Source organism: Larimichthys crocea, chromosome XVII, assembly GCF_000972845.2.
Source record: "Larimichthys crocea isolate SSNF chromosome XVII, L_crocea_2.0, whole genome shotgun sequence".
Taxonomy (NCBI): domain Eukaryota; kingdom Metazoa; phylum Chordata; class Actinopteri; family Sciaenidae; genus Larimichthys; species Larimichthys crocea.
Genome location: NC_040027.1, coordinates 25,810,403 through 25,827,488, shown reverse-complemented (window position 1 = coordinate 25,827,488; position 17,086 = coordinate 25,810,403). Strand labels below are relative to the sequence as shown.

Sequence of the window (17,086 nt, the reverse complement as noted above, 5' to 3'; positions counted from 1 at the left end):
ATGCCCTCTGTATATAAAGGTATGTAAAAGATGTCTGTTGTACGCTGAACACCAGACTGACAATGTTGTTCTTCATATTGTGCTCTTATTTTGCTCTTCTTTATTTTATTTTTTTTAATTTTGACTTTAGCAGTAAGTCTGTAAATCCACTTTCCACAGTCCACAGTTTGCACTCTTATAAATTAACCATGATCAAAACAAAGTTAAATATAAATGTTATGAAAATGAATATGAACAGCTGGTGGAATAATCAAATATTCAAAGTACATATTTATTGCTCTGGGTATAAACTATATTTATTCTGTTGTGTGTGTTTGGATTTTACTTCTAAAAAACTCCACGAACCCTGAAAGTTGAAAAAGAGAAGATGAACTTTATTGATCCCTCACTGGGGAAATTCACTGGTTACAGCAGCTCAAGATGAAAATTAACTGAAGGTGGACAGAGGGCATGCTGTGCACACCGTACAGCATCTAAAGGCGGATTTGTGATATTAGGTGTGAGTTCTAAAAAAAATTACTGTAACACCAACATGTGTATGTGTGTATCCAGGACTACGATCTGAGTCAGCTGCAGCAACCTGATGCCCTGGAGTCAGAGTGCGTCAAGGTGGGGATCCGACGCCTGGATGAGAGGCCCCTCCATCATGACCACCAGTACCCCATCCGCTCTGCTGCCCCCCACCCAGGAGACATAGGAGACTTCATCCACGAGGTACGTCCGCACACAGGGTTTGTTTCTGTCATCCACAAGTACAGATCACAGAGCCTCTTACCAGTAATAAATGTCTACGGTAACATCTTTGTGTAAAATGTCAGTGTTGTCAGTCGAAAACCAGCAAGACAGTGTGGCCACAGCAGAGGAAGGTGTCCCATCCTCACTAAGTGACATTCAATCTGTTTGGTCAGATTAAATTCGGGTGTCAGCCACATTCACTTCTCAGCACACAGGAAGTGATGAATCACAACTTGAGTGAAATACAAACTGTCTCTTCGACAGCAGTAAGCAAACTGTTCAGAAAAAAAAGAGCTGGATTTGCCAACGTTAGATCTTTTGCTTCTCTCATCCCTTCATCCTTTGCTATAAAGCATCAAAGAGTGGCCGGGAAGTGTGCAGTTTACCTCATCACCTTACAGGATTTAAGGATATTGAAGTTTAAACTGTTTTTTGTTTGTTTGGTTTTTTTTTAAACAGTTGCGCTCGCTGCCAGTATGGGAACTAACCCACTGTAACATTCAGAGACTTTGATTACTGCTAATTAAAACCAAATGCAGTGCATATTTTCAAAGTACTCAGAAACATTATGAAGTGATGCAGATATAAAATTTAATATAGTATTTGTTGTGCAGCCTGGTGTCCACACACAACGCATACACGAGTATCATTGACGTATCAGTGATATGTGATGGTTGGCAGCAGGATGCACAATAAAGCCAACTCTCTTTAAAAAGGGACATAAGGAGGCAGAGAAACACAGTGTGTGTAATTCTTAATTAGCTTTGCTAATGGTCAGGATTAGCTGGCTTCAGATCCGGCCGCAGTCTGAGTTTAGTTAATCCACAGACTGGCTGCAGGCCATCCTCAGCTCCTCAAAAGCACACTTTGTGGGGAACTTTGTCACTGTGTTTCATTTTCTTACTTATGCTTGATAAATACACTGTATAATATTTCCTATTCTTGAAGGTGCATGGAGGAAATTACAGGATGCCATTTTGTACTAACAGGAAATGATACAAAACGTGTGCCAACAGAGAATCAATGAATGTGAAATCCTAAAGCTGCATTACACAACCAGCAGACAGATCAGCAACGTCCTGCTGCTGCTGAGAGACTGAACCAGAACAATGGCAATGTGGGTTTGTTACTAAGAACCCACATTCACATTTCATGGCCATTGGAAATATCCAAATATTGATTCCTGCAGAAAACTGGTAAAAGCTTTCTCTAAGGATCGATTACAATTTTCTTAATATTATAAGCCAACACAGGATCATGAATCTAAAAAAACAAGCCTAATAGCATTTTATTCAGGTTAGAAAGAAAGAAAAATGGAACCTACAGAGATATTATGAGCAGCCCAAACCCAATATTTGTAGCCAATATTTTAAAATTTCAACGAATGCTGTTGGGTAACATGTCAACACAGACAAGAAAGAAAGAAACATATAACAGGATTTTAAATATTTAAAGCATGAGCATTCAGTATCCTTCTAATGACCCAGTTCAGTGTTTCTCAAACTTTTTAAGTACCATCATTATGACACAGCTGACTCTACTCAGTTACAGACAGTTTACACAGGAGGCAGGTTTATTTGTATAAGAAGATTATTTATTGTTGTCGAATCCTAAATAGAGTTTATTCCAGAACCAGAGTCATCTGGGTGATCCCCACCATACATTTCCTGTTTAGAGCTACGATTGCCTACGAGGACCTACTTCATGATCGGGTCACACCATGTCTAAGACGGTGCAATAAACCCGCCATCACAGCCTCCACCTGGCCATGTTCACTGCCTCTCTCATCATCTCTTCTTTAACAATTCTCGTTTTGTAGTTTTAACGCAACAAATTACAGAACAGCGGACAGATTCCCCTCAAAGAAATTCATGCCGTTGTTTCTCAGTTTTACACATGAAAGGTGACAGAAGAAGTCGTGTGAAGAAAGTTCAAAGCCTGCAAACTTTCACACCTCCACACACACACACACACACACACACACACACACACACACATACCCGGACAAACGTGCGTTAACGTGGGCGAGATTTCTGGAGTGTCTATAAAATAGACGCCGCTGACTGGACTTTATAATGCAATGTCAAGGTTGGTTGTCATCAGTGCAGTCAGTCTTTATGCTGTAAAAGAGTGACACTCAGATGGATTAACATGACTCTCAGAGTTAATCAGATAGACTGAACTCTTCCTTTAACGCAGCTGATTGCTGTCATCACATCTCGAGTGCATGGCGTCAGGGCAGTGGGGGCGTGAAGAGTCATCATTGTCAGTGCAGCCGGTGTATGTTCCTCTCCACGCGCTGGCTGCTTCCATATTATTTGAGCGCGTGTCTTTTGGTCCGAGCTGCATAAAGACATCTGCCAAGCGGAGCTATGAATAATGAGCAGGAGCTGTCAGATATTGCAAGCTGATCTAGACAGCTTAATCCGGCAGACATGACAAGCTGATGTTTCTCACCCTGCCTCTAACTCTCTCTCTCTCTCTCTCTCTCTCCCTCCCTCTCTCTTTGCGTTAATTCTCTCCTCCCATTGAGTTTCAGAGTGACAGGAGTGTCTTGAGTCAGACGACAGACGTGGCCCACAAAACATTTCCACAGCTTATCAGATTTACTGCTTTTCATTTCAACCGTTCTGAACAGCAGCGAGCGGCAAAAAACATCCCATTTTCCCTGCTGTTAGTTTGAGCAGATGTTTTCAGATGTTAATTTTAGGTGATATTTTTATTCCAGCAGCGTGCTTTGAGTGAGTTCATAAAAACGTGTACATGTCTGTGTGTGTGTGTGTGTGTGTGTGTGTGTGTATAGGTGGGAGGGTGGTGGTTTTAAGTTCAGACTACGCTGAGTAATCTGTTGAATCTCCTCCTGGAGATAGAGGCAGCATCTGTCCAGCCTGACCCAAATCCTCCCCTTCTCTACGCTCCTCCATAATCCCTGCTTCCCTCCTTCTCCCCCAGCACTCCCTACTGTCCATCTCAACCCCTCCACACACACACACAGAAATAAAAACAGCCTTTCTGCCTTAATGCCCCTCCTTTACTCTGATCTCCTCCACATCCTACTCTTGTGAGGTTGGAGAGGCTGGCTTAACTTCTTGAGTCCTAGTTCTGAAAGTGAACTTTCATATGGGGTGCACGGGGTGATCAGACATGGTTTCGGGGAGAGGTCAACGTGGGACTCACATTGCTTTGCTTTCAAAGCATAAAGACCCTTAGATTTATGAGGGTTATGATACTATAGAAATATTATAGGATTACTATAATCCTGCGCTAGATATCGTAGCGGAGAGTCTTGTAACGCTCTCAACCATGAATTGTGCTCTTCTCACTTTCAGTGATACTGATAGTGTGGGTTGTTGCACTGTCATGTAGGAAATATCTGGTGCAAACATGGCATTGTTCATTTTTAATGAGCTGAAAGTTGACAGCTCTGCTCAGCAAATATTTCATACGATGTTCTGTGATTTCAAAGTGAGCCTGGTATGAACGTTCTTTATCCTGCATCAGACACGGACTTTGTGTGTGAAGCTTTTATCAGTTCTTTTACTCTCCTGCCTCAGCGACCTCTGATCAGGTGCCATCGAGCAACAAATTGAACCACCAAGCTCTGCCGATGTGCACTAGCCAACAGTAGACTGTGGTACCAGGAATCTCAAAGGGGGCCTATCATGATGTGATGCAGGTTCTCGCTGGTTTTATTTTTCACACCTTCCTGTCGCCGTATTTATTTCCAGTAAACAAGGTTCATATAAGAGCTCCATTCTTATTCATCATCCGGCTCCTCCACACTCTGGCAGTCTCAAAGGAATCATTTTATTTTCACTGTGGAGCTCGACAATGACGCCCTCTCCTCTGCTGTTATTTGCCATTGCGATTCTCTTTGCTCACCTTCCCATCTCCTTCATTTTTCTCCAACCAGGGCCTGAAGGCGGCAGACAACGACCCCACCGCTCCCCCCTACGACTCCCTGCTGGTGTTTGACTACGAGGGCAGTGGCTCCACCGCCGGCTCCCTTAGCTCCCTTCACTCCTCCTCAAGCTGCGGAGACCAGGACTACGACTACCTCGGCGACTGGGGGCCACGCTTCCGCAAGCTGGCCGACCTGTACGGCGGAGGGGATGATTAACACCTTAAACCCACACCAACAACAACCACCCTCCCCACCCCATCCTTGCTCCAAGGTGGTGGGTGTAGGATTAAGGAGAGAGGGTATGGGGTAAACATGGGGTATATGGATTGGCACTTCTGTATTACCACGGGACAGCTTGTAAAGAGACGTTGCTGCCCCTATGACGACGGTTGATGACACTAGGGACCATTCTGACTCCTGGCCTAGCAAGGCCTGGCACCGGCTAGCATTCAGGCTAATGGACATTATCATCTGAGCGTTAGCCCCCCTGTGCTAACAAATGTGAGCAGCCAGAACAGTGCGCTCAGAGGGGATGTTGTCTCTATGATGGTTAAGAGCTACGACAGCCATGCTACAGACGCTCATTTACACTTGAATCTCACAGTACAGGAGCACTGGGGTCAAATGTGCCTTTTTGTACATTCTTTTGATTGTGTTCGAGTCTCGATTCTGTACGTTGCTTTAAAGCTCCCGGTGTTTTGCATTTGCAACGTGGAGGGGCACTTCGCCATGACAACGAACGCTTGTGTGTGTTTGGGTTCCACGTCATCACCTGTGTGTGTGTGTGCGTGTGTGTGAATGTGTGTGAGAGAGCGCGTGTGAGACATTTCCACAGAGACACACTGGATGGACACTAAAGGGCAAAGCCTACTATGTGACGCCTTGGATGATCCTACCAGCAAAAACATGGCTTTACTGTACGGCTCTGGGTGTTAAAGGTTTCTTTTTTTCCCATCTGATTGAGTCAGAAAATGACGACTACACCAGTATACGAGTGTGTAGAGTTATACATATTTATGTTTGCAACTGAGCTTTATCTTAATGAGTAACACTCACACTGAATGCTGACATTCTCCTCTGAGCAGAAGCTCACTCACAACTGTTGCCGCTACACATACGAGGCAATGGGACGCCTCTCTCTGTGATGCAGCAGATATATTAGTTACATGTCTGTGCGCATAAACAGGAAACTCATTTCACTGCATTGCTCTGGTATTAATGTGACCGACCGCCCAACAAAGCCGGCAGAGATCACAGTGTTTTTCCCCCAGACATTCGACATCACATCATGTCGAAGCTTTGATTGAATCGCTGTAAAGAACTGCACTGGCTCTCAACAGCGTTAGATAGTCGAGGACGTTTAGTGCCACAATGAATTTAAATAACTTCCTTTCTAAATCTAGGATGTTTTTTGTTTGTTTGTTTTTTTCAAGTAGTGCAGCTTAAATATTGTGGTTATGTCCTTGCCGCAAATAGGAACTTTAAATGAGGTGCAGTTTAGCTTATTTACAGGATGACGGCAAAATGCAGGAGCAAAGTGGTGAAAACAGTCAAATATAATTTCCATTTATGTGTTTGCGAGGATGAAAGAAAACAGGGACAAAGAATCAAGGCCACGAGCAAAGAAAACATTTGAATCACTTTGGTTGGGGAGCGACAGCGAGCTCGGTGAAATGATCAATACATTCAAATTCCTGTCATGAAGGACATTAATTGAATGATGAAAAAGTGATGAATATGACACAGGGAGCACAAGTGGATCTGCGCCTGGTGTCGGATCAGCAAACACGCTCTAGATGGGGTTTGTATTTACAGATGAACATGTACGTTTGACGAAGAGGCTGCCAACAGAATATAAAGCAGGTGAGGGACGGTCTTAGTTCTCTGTAATGTCTAGACCTGCAGCTGAGTGGTGCAAAGGTGGAAGACCGGAATGTGAAAGAGAGGCCAACCATCCAAACCAAACCTCTGTCTCTGCTGACACGTCTTTCACACAGTTAGGGGGTTAAAGGTTAATGGTTAAAGTTCATGTAACTTTACCACTCTTGCTTATTACTGTGGAGCAGCTGCATATGTTGCATTTCCCTGCAAATGAAATGTTCATCTTGTACAAAATAAGCATTATGGACAGGATACTCACATTTTAATAACATCTATGTCATGTGCTGTACAGAGCATCTGAAGCTACACAAAATATCAACTATCAGCTAGGAACCTGTTATTAAGTCTATTATCTCGACGTTTCTCGCCACTGCCAGACTCTGTATGGCTGTTTCTGTCACATGCGAATAAAATCAAGAGAACAAATCCTTGTTTGGTTGCTATGGAAACACAAAAACATAGGCACACGGAGTATGATAACAGTAATCTTCCAGCCGTGAACTGAGTGTTTGAGCCATATGAGTTTTGAGATGACAAAGTGAAAATGTTACAGAGCAGCTGTTCAACCAAATGGAAAGTTTGTTTGTGTTGAACTCTGATAGAGTCAATATACCTGAGGAAATATTAAATATATGCAGGTAACAACGCAGTATCAATGCCAGTTGACAATTCATAAGTATTATTATACTCACTATTTGTCAGACTTGTCCCATTGGGAAAATTCACCCTTTAGTCTCAAGGTTAATGATGAAATTCTGTTTAGGTGTCACCCACACTTTGCTCACACACTCACACATTGGTTGGAATGATTTTCTCTGAGAGGTGACATGCTGCAGACACTCTTTGAGCTCCTCATTATGACACCCTGTGTGGCTGATTATGAGTTTAAAATCAGTTTTGGAGTACCTTCACGCTGCTCGAGGGGTTAAGTGTTTTGAATTTTAAAAAAAAAAAAAAAACCTAGCATCATATTCAGGACCAGTGTTACATACTGTATGAAAAGCATTTTTCGCCTGTTGAGTCACAGCCTTTCACAGTGTTGTTGTGAGTTTCTGTTAGCAGGAGGCAGATGATGGTGAAACCCAGAGCTGTACAAAAAGAGCTGCATATTTTTGCCAGTTTGGTGTTCCAAAGCTCGTGAGAAGACATGTACAGTAATGCTAGACTTTAGATAGATACCTTCTGTTTTTTGTTTTGCTTTTATCACAATGTAACTTACGCAGCTGATTGCAAATAAAGGGAGACATCGGTCCTTGTTTTGTAGCAAAAGTACTTCTTGATACTCTGCTGTGGTGGATTAAATACAAAAAAGGCAATGTTTCTTCTGTCTGCTGATGATTTGCCTTAGTGTTCTCTGGTACTCTCCAACTGGCTACTCACTGTAAACTGAAATATGTATAGATTGTATTTTTTTCTCTCTCTCTCTCTCTCTTCCTCTCTCTCTTGTTGTTCTTTTGGCTGTGGTCTCTGAAAATGACATGCTAATATCCTGAATCCTTGTATATGTGTAATTTGGATTACAAATTAAAACGTTTTTGCATGTTTTTATCTTTTCATTATGGGAAAACAGTATTTTTCAAATCTTTCAATAATGTGTTCAACATCGATAACATGCAAGCTCTCAGTAGGCTCAGTACAAAGGTGATTTTAAAGCAGCATTCATTGATTCTGGACCAGTAGAACAAGCTGTAAAGACAACAGTGACATATTGCAACATTATACTAAAGCTGTGTTAACCTAATTTAAACATCCAGCAGACACAAAGCAACATTATCACACATTTATGGTCGTGTTTGTGTCCACCTGATGAATGTAAGTCCAATACTTTCTCTCTTTTAGCTCTAGGTTTTGGTCTCCACCAACTCCTGAGGGAACCATCTGTCTCTTAGCTGCTAAATGCTCCACTATGTTCACCAGCCAGTCAGGAACTGTATCTGCTGTTTGCTGCTTGGTGTACAGTGAGTTAATACAAGTGTTTCCACCATAAACATCCAGACATCAGTGGAAGAAATCTGTCATGACATGATAAAGCTACAACTCAAAAAAACCTACAGTATGACTCTAATAGGAGTGTGGACCTCCAATTGAACATCCTTACTGCTTTAATCCTTGATGATTATCATTCTGTGTCCGTGCAGGTTTCCTCCCACAGTCCAATTAAAGTGACCCACTGTCTACCAGATGCAGTAGCTTCACATTCTGGCCAAATCACGGCTGCATCTTAAAGCCATGAAAGCAAGAAAAAACACCCAAAAGTCACTCTGCTGAAGTACATACTGCATGCAAACACAACCCGTGGACCAGCTAAACACTTAACATGAGGTCTGTCACATTTCAAAGGCTGGAAGGCTGCCTGTTCATACTCAGTATCCCACAATCCATCCATCATCATTTATTTATATAATGAAGTATACAAGCACTCATTGACAAATTTGACAAAATACAGGGAAAATGGAATAACAACTTCTGAGACAGTAACTACAAGCGAACGTACACCATGGAGTGAATCTGTTGAATTAGCTCCGCCTACCTGCTGTAGCCGACAAACCACTGTTGAGTGGTGGAAAACACGTTGAAAAACCAGCCACAGACACCCAGTTCATAATGCTGCAAATACATACCAAACACGCATGTGAAACATCAAGTTAGTTGTAACTAAGTACCAAGCTAACATCTGTTCTACTCGACTAATTATGTCTGACTCAGAGGGGAGAAGCTCACAACCACGTTTCTGTAGTTCCAACAACTCCAACAGTGATACGTCTCATGTGAATTTCTCCTCCAACTGTTTGTACAGAGTTGCTGTGATTGGCTAATTGTGTGCTAGATAATCCTGATTAGTTGTTTGATTAAAAAACTAAAAACTAAAACCAAAGCGATGTTCACTCACAGACACATTTTAAATGATTGGTCATGGACAGTGTTGATTCCTGGTTGGGCCACAGCAGTGAACACTAAGATATAAGAAGCTCAGTTCATCAGTCTAAGTCAGAAATATTGAAAAACAAAACCTGTTCCCATTTTGGTAGAAGACAGCATGTTCATGTAGGATCCCACAACTCAAAGGATGAAGCTGAATGTCAAGTGTACTTAAAGAAAACTCTATCAGCTGTCCATCATGTATTTAAGTGAATCAGAATGGCATTTACATGTTTCTAGAGAATGACAGGCTTACATTTTTAAAAGGGTTGAAATGTTTCGTTCTGAAAGGATGACTTCAATGCACCTTTACTTTGGTGTCTGTGAAGCTGGACTGTCATCTTTGGTTTAGAGGTCTCAGCCTGGCCTTCAGCTCTTTCAATGCCCACATCCTTCAGAGGACCCCCGTGGATACAGTTCACATTGCCTGTAGCTGTAACAGTATCTGTGATCTAAGGTTAGCTTGTCTCCCCCCCCCCAGTGCATTCTGGGATTGGCTGCAGTTTACCTGAGCTGAATTATTAGTTCAGTAACAATAGTTTTTAGGTGATTGTATGAGCGACACTATCTAACACTTTGAACAAACTAAAGACTGACAGTGATCCCAGCATTGCTTCATTCCCTCTTGTCCTCAGCAGCATCTTGCTTCACTGTTTGCAGCCTTAAATCCTCTTCGTCCTCCTCTGGCCTCTTTTATCTGCAGTCTGACATGAAACGCACACCGTCTTTCTTTTGAGGTGTTTTGGGCACGTCCAACACCCCGAAGAAGACACCCCGGGGCAGAACCATAACTTGCTGGAGGGACTATATAGCCTACTTAGTTTGGGAACGCCTCAGGATCTCTCAGGAGGAGCTGGAAGACATTGCTGGGGAGAAAGACGCCTGGAGTGCCCTGCTAAACCTGTTGCATTTAGTTGCCACTAGTTATTTATCACATTAGAAGAGAACCGCTGAGAACAACAGATGTGTAATACAAATACCCATGTGTGAATGACACCTGTAAGGTCATTAGGAGTCTAATAACTACTTCCTTGCTTCATTGCCTCTACTGTGAGAGAGCTGCAAAGGTGTCATTTCATACCCAAAGTGGATGGACGGACAGACGGATGGTAATTGATGTATAAATAAAAAAGTACGTTTATATCAGCATATAAAGTCACAGGTATACCAGTACACTTAGATAGTTCAGCATATATTGTTTTTTATGGTTTGTATATTTGCAGAATGAAGTCAGTCCTTGTGAGAACAAACTCAGTGTTCTAATGAATTGTTCAACTCTTGTTTATCAAATTGTAACCAGAATTATTCCAGGATGTGTCAAACTGTTTCTACATTATGCTGAATTAATCGCACTTGCAAAAGAGTATTTTGGTTCACTTCACAGATACACTGGAGGTGGATATTATTTATGCCACTCAAACCATTGATTGAATTACTTAGTTTATTTGTCAGTTCATTTAACAGGGACAATATTATACAATTGCAGTTGCTGAAGCTATTTGCAGACTCTGTTTAGGCTTTTAAATTCTGGTTAAAACAACTCAGCCATCAAATAGAACAGATTCACAAACAGACCAGACAAATCCAACAGTGTGCAACAGTAAAGAAAAGTGTGTGTACACACATATTAGTCCTTTCACATTGCCACATTTTGCCCATTTACAACCATGCTGTATTGATTTGCATTTCCATCACCAGTTCAAACGCAACAAGTTGTGCCGAGTCGTGCCAGAGATGACCGTCTCCAGAGTAAGGTCAAAACCAAGTGGCAACCTCTGTGGCTGTAAAAAATCTGTAGTTTCTCAATCTTCCACTTGAGGCTGGTTACAGAACAAGTTAATCTCAATAAAAATACACCAAATACACAGCAGAAACAAACATGTTTACAGCCTAGCACAAGTTTTGGTCTCTATAGCTAACTTCCCCATTCATGACATAACATGAATTTTTATAGAACTCACCTGTTTCTGTGGAGAAATTGCTGAAACCAAAGGTCAATGGTGAGGTCAGGAGGGAAGAAAGTGTTCAGGAGCCTCTGATGTCTTATGCTGTATTATTTATTGATGCTTGGCCAAGGAGAATTAGAGACACTCTCAGTACATCAGAAGTGTCTGAGTCACATCAGAGCACATTCTGCCCAACTCATGCTGGTGGATAAACTTTAAACCCCAAGATAACACCACAAATACTATATGCCCAGGATAAGTCTGGAGCCACTGTTGTCTGTTTATGTTAATGAAATATCAACAGCAAGCTATCTATTATGTCTAAGAAGGCAACATTCAGTTCCGTCGACCCTGGTCACGACAGTGTTGAGCTAGGCTGGCACCTGCTGTTCTCAAACAAAGCCGAACAATTGCTGACACACAGAGTCCAGTAAAATCAGAACATGTATATATAAACGGGCTATATATATGTGTATACATATGTGATATGTATGTGACCAGTAAATACATTTAAAACATATTCATTGATGAATTGTGTGCTGTTTGGAACTGAGAAAAGGATGACGAAGCCACAATGACTATAAATGTAGTGAACATTGGAAGAGTGCAATGATTAAACCACACTTTGCGAGGTTCTCTTTGAAAGCTTATTTAAAGACAGAACGTTTGTAATTCTCTATCAAAATGCAGTTTGAAATTTATGAAGCCATGGGTGATAAAATGGAGAGATTGAATTCAATTATAAAGTGTTATTTGTGCGTAGAGCCAAAACTAGATGACTGTCTGAAGAACTGAAGCGTGTTTTCAGAGGCTATTGATGATCACAGGATGTTTTCTAAAACAGTGTGTGGAGCCGAACTGCTGCATTTCCTGCGAATGATTTAAAATGTATTTATTCAGCTGAAGAAAATGTAAAGAGATCAAATGGTTGGACGATATGAGCTTAATGAGAAATGTTCATATTTTGTCTTGTGTCTTTGTTTTTTTGTGTTTTGACACGTTGCTAAAAGTAAAGGCAGATGCAGATCATTTGTCTTTGTCTGTATTGTAAAGTGGGGAAGGTTTTCATCTCCCTCAGTCATTGATTGTGTATTGTTTTGTTGCAGATCACAACTTATTTATTGTATAAAAATGTGTGTTTGAAGTGTGACTGACTGAACAAAGTGACTGAAAGGAAAGTTGTATGAAAGAAATGAGTTAAGAAAAGTTGGAAAATGAGAGAAACACTGTTGAAGAAACTGCAGTTATAAATATTATATTATGTTTTCTACTAATGAAAGTATATTCTGTGGATTCTGAACCAAAATCCACAAACCATTTAAAGCCAAAAGACTGAGGCTACAAGTGGATAAAAATGAGCTTCCTCCACCGGCTGGCCAGGCTCAGCCGTAGAGACAGGGTGAGGAGCTCGGACATCTAAAGGGAGCCTGGAGTAGGGCCGCTGCTCCTTTATGCCTAAAGCCAGCTGAGGTGGTTCGGGCATCATATTAGGATGCCCCCCCCCCCCCAATATGGCATCATTTCAGTGCCAAAATCCATGCGCATAAAAACCATAATCAGTGCGCATAAAGACCACTCTCAGCGTGCTTCCGCTCGCCTATGCTGAGTTTTGGCACTTGGGGGCAGGCATTGAATAGACGGCCCCGTTGATGTGATTTGATTGTGATTTGTGCTGATTTGATTTGTGCTACAAAGAAGAATGGAGGCTCCATTCTTCTTTGTAGCAAGTCAGTAAACCTATCACAATTAAATATCTGTCTGCTCCTCAACTTATCTCTTTTTTCTCTGACATCTCGATCCGCAATCAAATTCTGCCGCAAACCGCAATGATGACCCGCCCTACTCTGCCTCGGATTGGCTCTGACCTGGAGACAGTAGGCGTTTAAAGTGGCCAATTGGGGCCGTCTATTTAATGCCCGTCCCCAAAGTGCCAAAACTCAGCAAAGCCAAGCAAGTAGAAGGCACAGATATGGAACAGCAAGCGTATACACAGAGACCACGAGCAAGCAGAGAGTGGCGGCAAGCGCAGAGAGTGATGGCGTGCGTGTACACAGAGACCACCAGCGTGCAGAGAGTGGTCTATATGCGTGCATATTTTGGCACTGAAATGACGCCATACCCCAGGCACCTTCCTTTGGAGATGTTCTGGGCACGTCCAACCGGGAGGAGACCAAGAACCCGCTGGATGGAATACGTAGCCCATCTAATCTGGGAATGCATTGCTTGGGGAGAAGGATGTGTGAAGAGCCCTACCACGACCAAATCCAGGATAAGCAGAAGAAAATGGAATAGAATTCCTTTTTTCATTAATATTTATTTCTAACATCCTGTATGTAGGGATGGTTACACATATTCAAACACAAGTGGTCCCTTCTGAGACATTCTGACACCCATTGTCACAGATTGAAGTTATTTATCACATTAGAAGACCGCTGAGAACAACAGGTGTGTTATATAAATAGCCGTATGTATGAATGACACCTGTAAGGTCATTAGAAGTGTAATAACTGCTTTCCCACTTCATTGCCTCTACTGTGGGAGAGCTGCAATGGTGTCATTTCATGCCCAAATCGAGGGTTGTAATAGTTTTATATAATAGTTTTACAGTTTTACAATGTAAAGTTATTAGGCTGGAGAGGATATTACTCCATCTATTACACTACAGTGGACTGCTGCTCTGCTACAGAGTGTTTCTTTGATGTCCAGCTCACATAGACTCCACCTGTAGTATTTGGATGAATGTGGACAGACTTTAATTGCTGCCTTAATTTGTAGTTGGTTTAGATTTGTGCATCTGTAGCATTACAGGGTGTTACTGTGCTTTCAGCTGCACACACACAATACACACACACACACACACACACAGCACACCAGAGAAAACCATTTTAACTTTGGCTGAAACTCACATCTATCTGATGTCTGGGGTCTGTTCCTGAAAGTGTGTTTAACAAACTCCGAATCTAACCTTGGACTCAGAGTGGACAAACCCTGAGATAGAAGAGTCAACAAGTTAACACTAAATCATTAATTCATTCAATTTATTTATTATCTGAGCCGAAGGAAGTTCAGCTAAAAGAGACAAAGATTGACCCAACGCACAATTTCAGTCTCAGGAGAACTGTACAATATTTCCTGTGTTCCCAGTGCAGAAAATTGTTACTAGAATGGTCCAGAATGGTAGCTGCCATGAATGCTGAACACTCTCTCTCTGCATCTTATCTGCAAGAGGCAACAAGAGGGTCACAATCATCCCCTGGGGACCATGAATATGCACAGAAACAAACTGACTGACCCACCTTGCGACCTTCTGCTATTAAATCTCCCAAAAAGCATTCGATCAATTTAAATGCTGCCCTTGTGTAGTGTAGAGAAATGAATAACCCATTGTTTCTTCCACTACTGTGCCTGTGCAGCCGAGTTAGACTCACTAGATAGTTTGAGTTAATGAAATCAAAGCCAAAATGAACTAATTTCCTCTTTTAAACACATGAAATTTAAAGAAACGAGATGCTGATATCTTTATTTGAACTTTAACCTCCAAGAGAGCCTCCGACACAAAGCACGCCTTATCTCCATATATCCTCATGTACCAATCTGTCCATGCCCTTACCCCCTGGTACCTTTCAAACCTCCTCCCCCTCATCGCCTGGCCCTGGTCGATTCTGCTATCCACGAATATGTGAGACCACTGGCTGACAGTGTAACACAAAATCTCATCACAGTTGCTCCTGACATAGCTAGATACAAGTATTCCAGCCTTATAGCAACATAGAAGAAGCTAAGAAGTGACCTTAAAAATCTCCTCTCTGTTCCCTGAGTGTCCCTGGACCTCAACATGCAATCATATCCAAGCATTGCCCCTTTTACCTCTCTTCCATGAAGGATCTAAGCTATGCGATGCAGTGTGCGCCAATGCATGTGTAGCAGATACATAACACTTTGGGTTTGCAAATCCCATGTCATTTCCTGCATATATATATATATATATAAAACAGTGTGTGAAGGTGTTGCAGTACAGATAGGGTCCAAATAAACCTCTCAGCTCTGGTGCTGGCTGCCTTCACAGAGAAACCACAACTCCTGAGGGGATGGACATACAGCATAGTTCCTATCTTAATCCTCTCTCTTTTTTCTCTATTGCTGTCTTCCTCTCTTCTCTATGTGTATGTGTGTGTGAACGTTTGACTGATATGGGTTGCTGAAAACAGATGCTAATGTTTTTAAGTGAAACAGCTGGTACATGATATTTCTTGCATATGATACTCAATATCATTTGTCTGAACAAGGAGGAATTCTGTAGCTTAATTTTTTTAAAAACATGAGCATCGACTGCAGTACTCGGGTTATTAAGTGACAAATGAGCTGTGTCCCACTGCTGCTTCTCTAACTGATATCCTGGTTTTAAATGAATTACGTGGATTATTTCTTTTTTTCCTGTTAACTCTGAGATCTTCCATTATTGTGCTTTTTCTTCCCCTATCTCCTGTATTTTTTTTTTTTAGGAGTTTGTTCAGATATTGCTGCTCTGAATAGAAACTGCCTATTGCTGCAACTTTTCCCTGCTGTTCAATATCGTTCAGCTTTCCGTTTTTAATGTCGCACTCATCCAAATGTGATTTCCCCTGAGCGTTGTTCTCGTCCAGGCCACTGAAACAGCATTGAGGCCATCGTGAATGAGTGCAGCTCAAATTATACATTGGCATCTGCACAGCTACAAAGCTGTCAGTGTGACGATGAAGGTCCGTGTCCAACTTGTACGCCCCAGCGGCACATTGACATGTCTGTCTATGCAGACAGCTGTTCGATTTAGAGCATATCTGGCTTCAAATCCAGTCCATACAGCTTTTGCTGAGCAGCAGCCGCTTTGGCCGCAAAAGACAATGACAGCATAATGGTGAAAACAGATTGATACTACGTTCATATCTGTCTGTTAAATAATCAGCAGGTAACTTTTATAAAAATAACATTTTGTCATATTTGCTCAAACTCCACTACATTCTTGACAGTGCTACATGAGACAGGTAATCTGTGAAGAATCAGGTTCCTCTGGCTCCTCCTAGAGCTGCTAATGTCATTTGCAAGAGTCCAACTAATCAGTGTCAATCACTAGTACACATGCTGCGCAGCCCTCTCCCCTCCTAAAGCTCAGCATCTTCAGTGTATGGCTTCAGGAAGAGTTTTGCAAACACAATCAACTGTCTGTTTTTTGCCAATAACTGTGTAATGACACGTGTGAACATGTCCCAGGGCTCATTATGTTCATGATATCATCGTATAAACGAGGCAAATAGTAACAAAAGTGGGGAATGTGTGTTTGGGAGGGGTGTGTACTAGCCTCCCACTGTTGATGCCACTGAAGCCTGGGCGGTCTGCAGCCAATCGAGACGAGAGCGACCAGTTTCTTGGAGTAAGCCCTACGACGGATGACGTTTTGCAGTGTATGCTTGATAGTATCCTTGAGCAAGCTACTGAACCCAAATTGCTCCAGATGGACAACCTTGAATCCAGAATCTGGCTTGTAGACCAAGTAGTACTGGTTGCAGCAATTCATGTGAACACCCCACCACCCAAAACACTATATTTAGCTGACTCTTTTATCCAAAGCGGCTTACAAAAAAGGGAAACAATCAAGGTACAGTGTGACAAAGACATGTTAGTGCAGCAATAAGTGGTCCCTCGTTTATCGTGGGGGATACGTTCT

General features: G+C 42.0%; 1 protein-coding gene across 1 annotated transcript in view; it reads left to right on the top strand.

The window, feature by feature from the left end:
* The window catches only part of LOC104922761 (cadherin-2), a 90,791-nt gene extending 82,727 nt beyond the window's left edge, over positions 1-8,064 (top strand). Inside the window, exons 15-16 of the mRNA XM_010735686.3 lie at positions 553-714; positions 4,649-8,064. Coding sequence (XP_010733988.3) covers positions 553-714; positions 4,649-4,855 — 369 coding nt within the window. The 3' untranslated portion in view covers positions 4,856-8,064. The remainder of the gene's footprint in view (positions 1-552; positions 715-4,648) is intronic.
* The last annotated feature ends 9,022 nt before the right edge of the window (positions 8,065-17,086 follow it).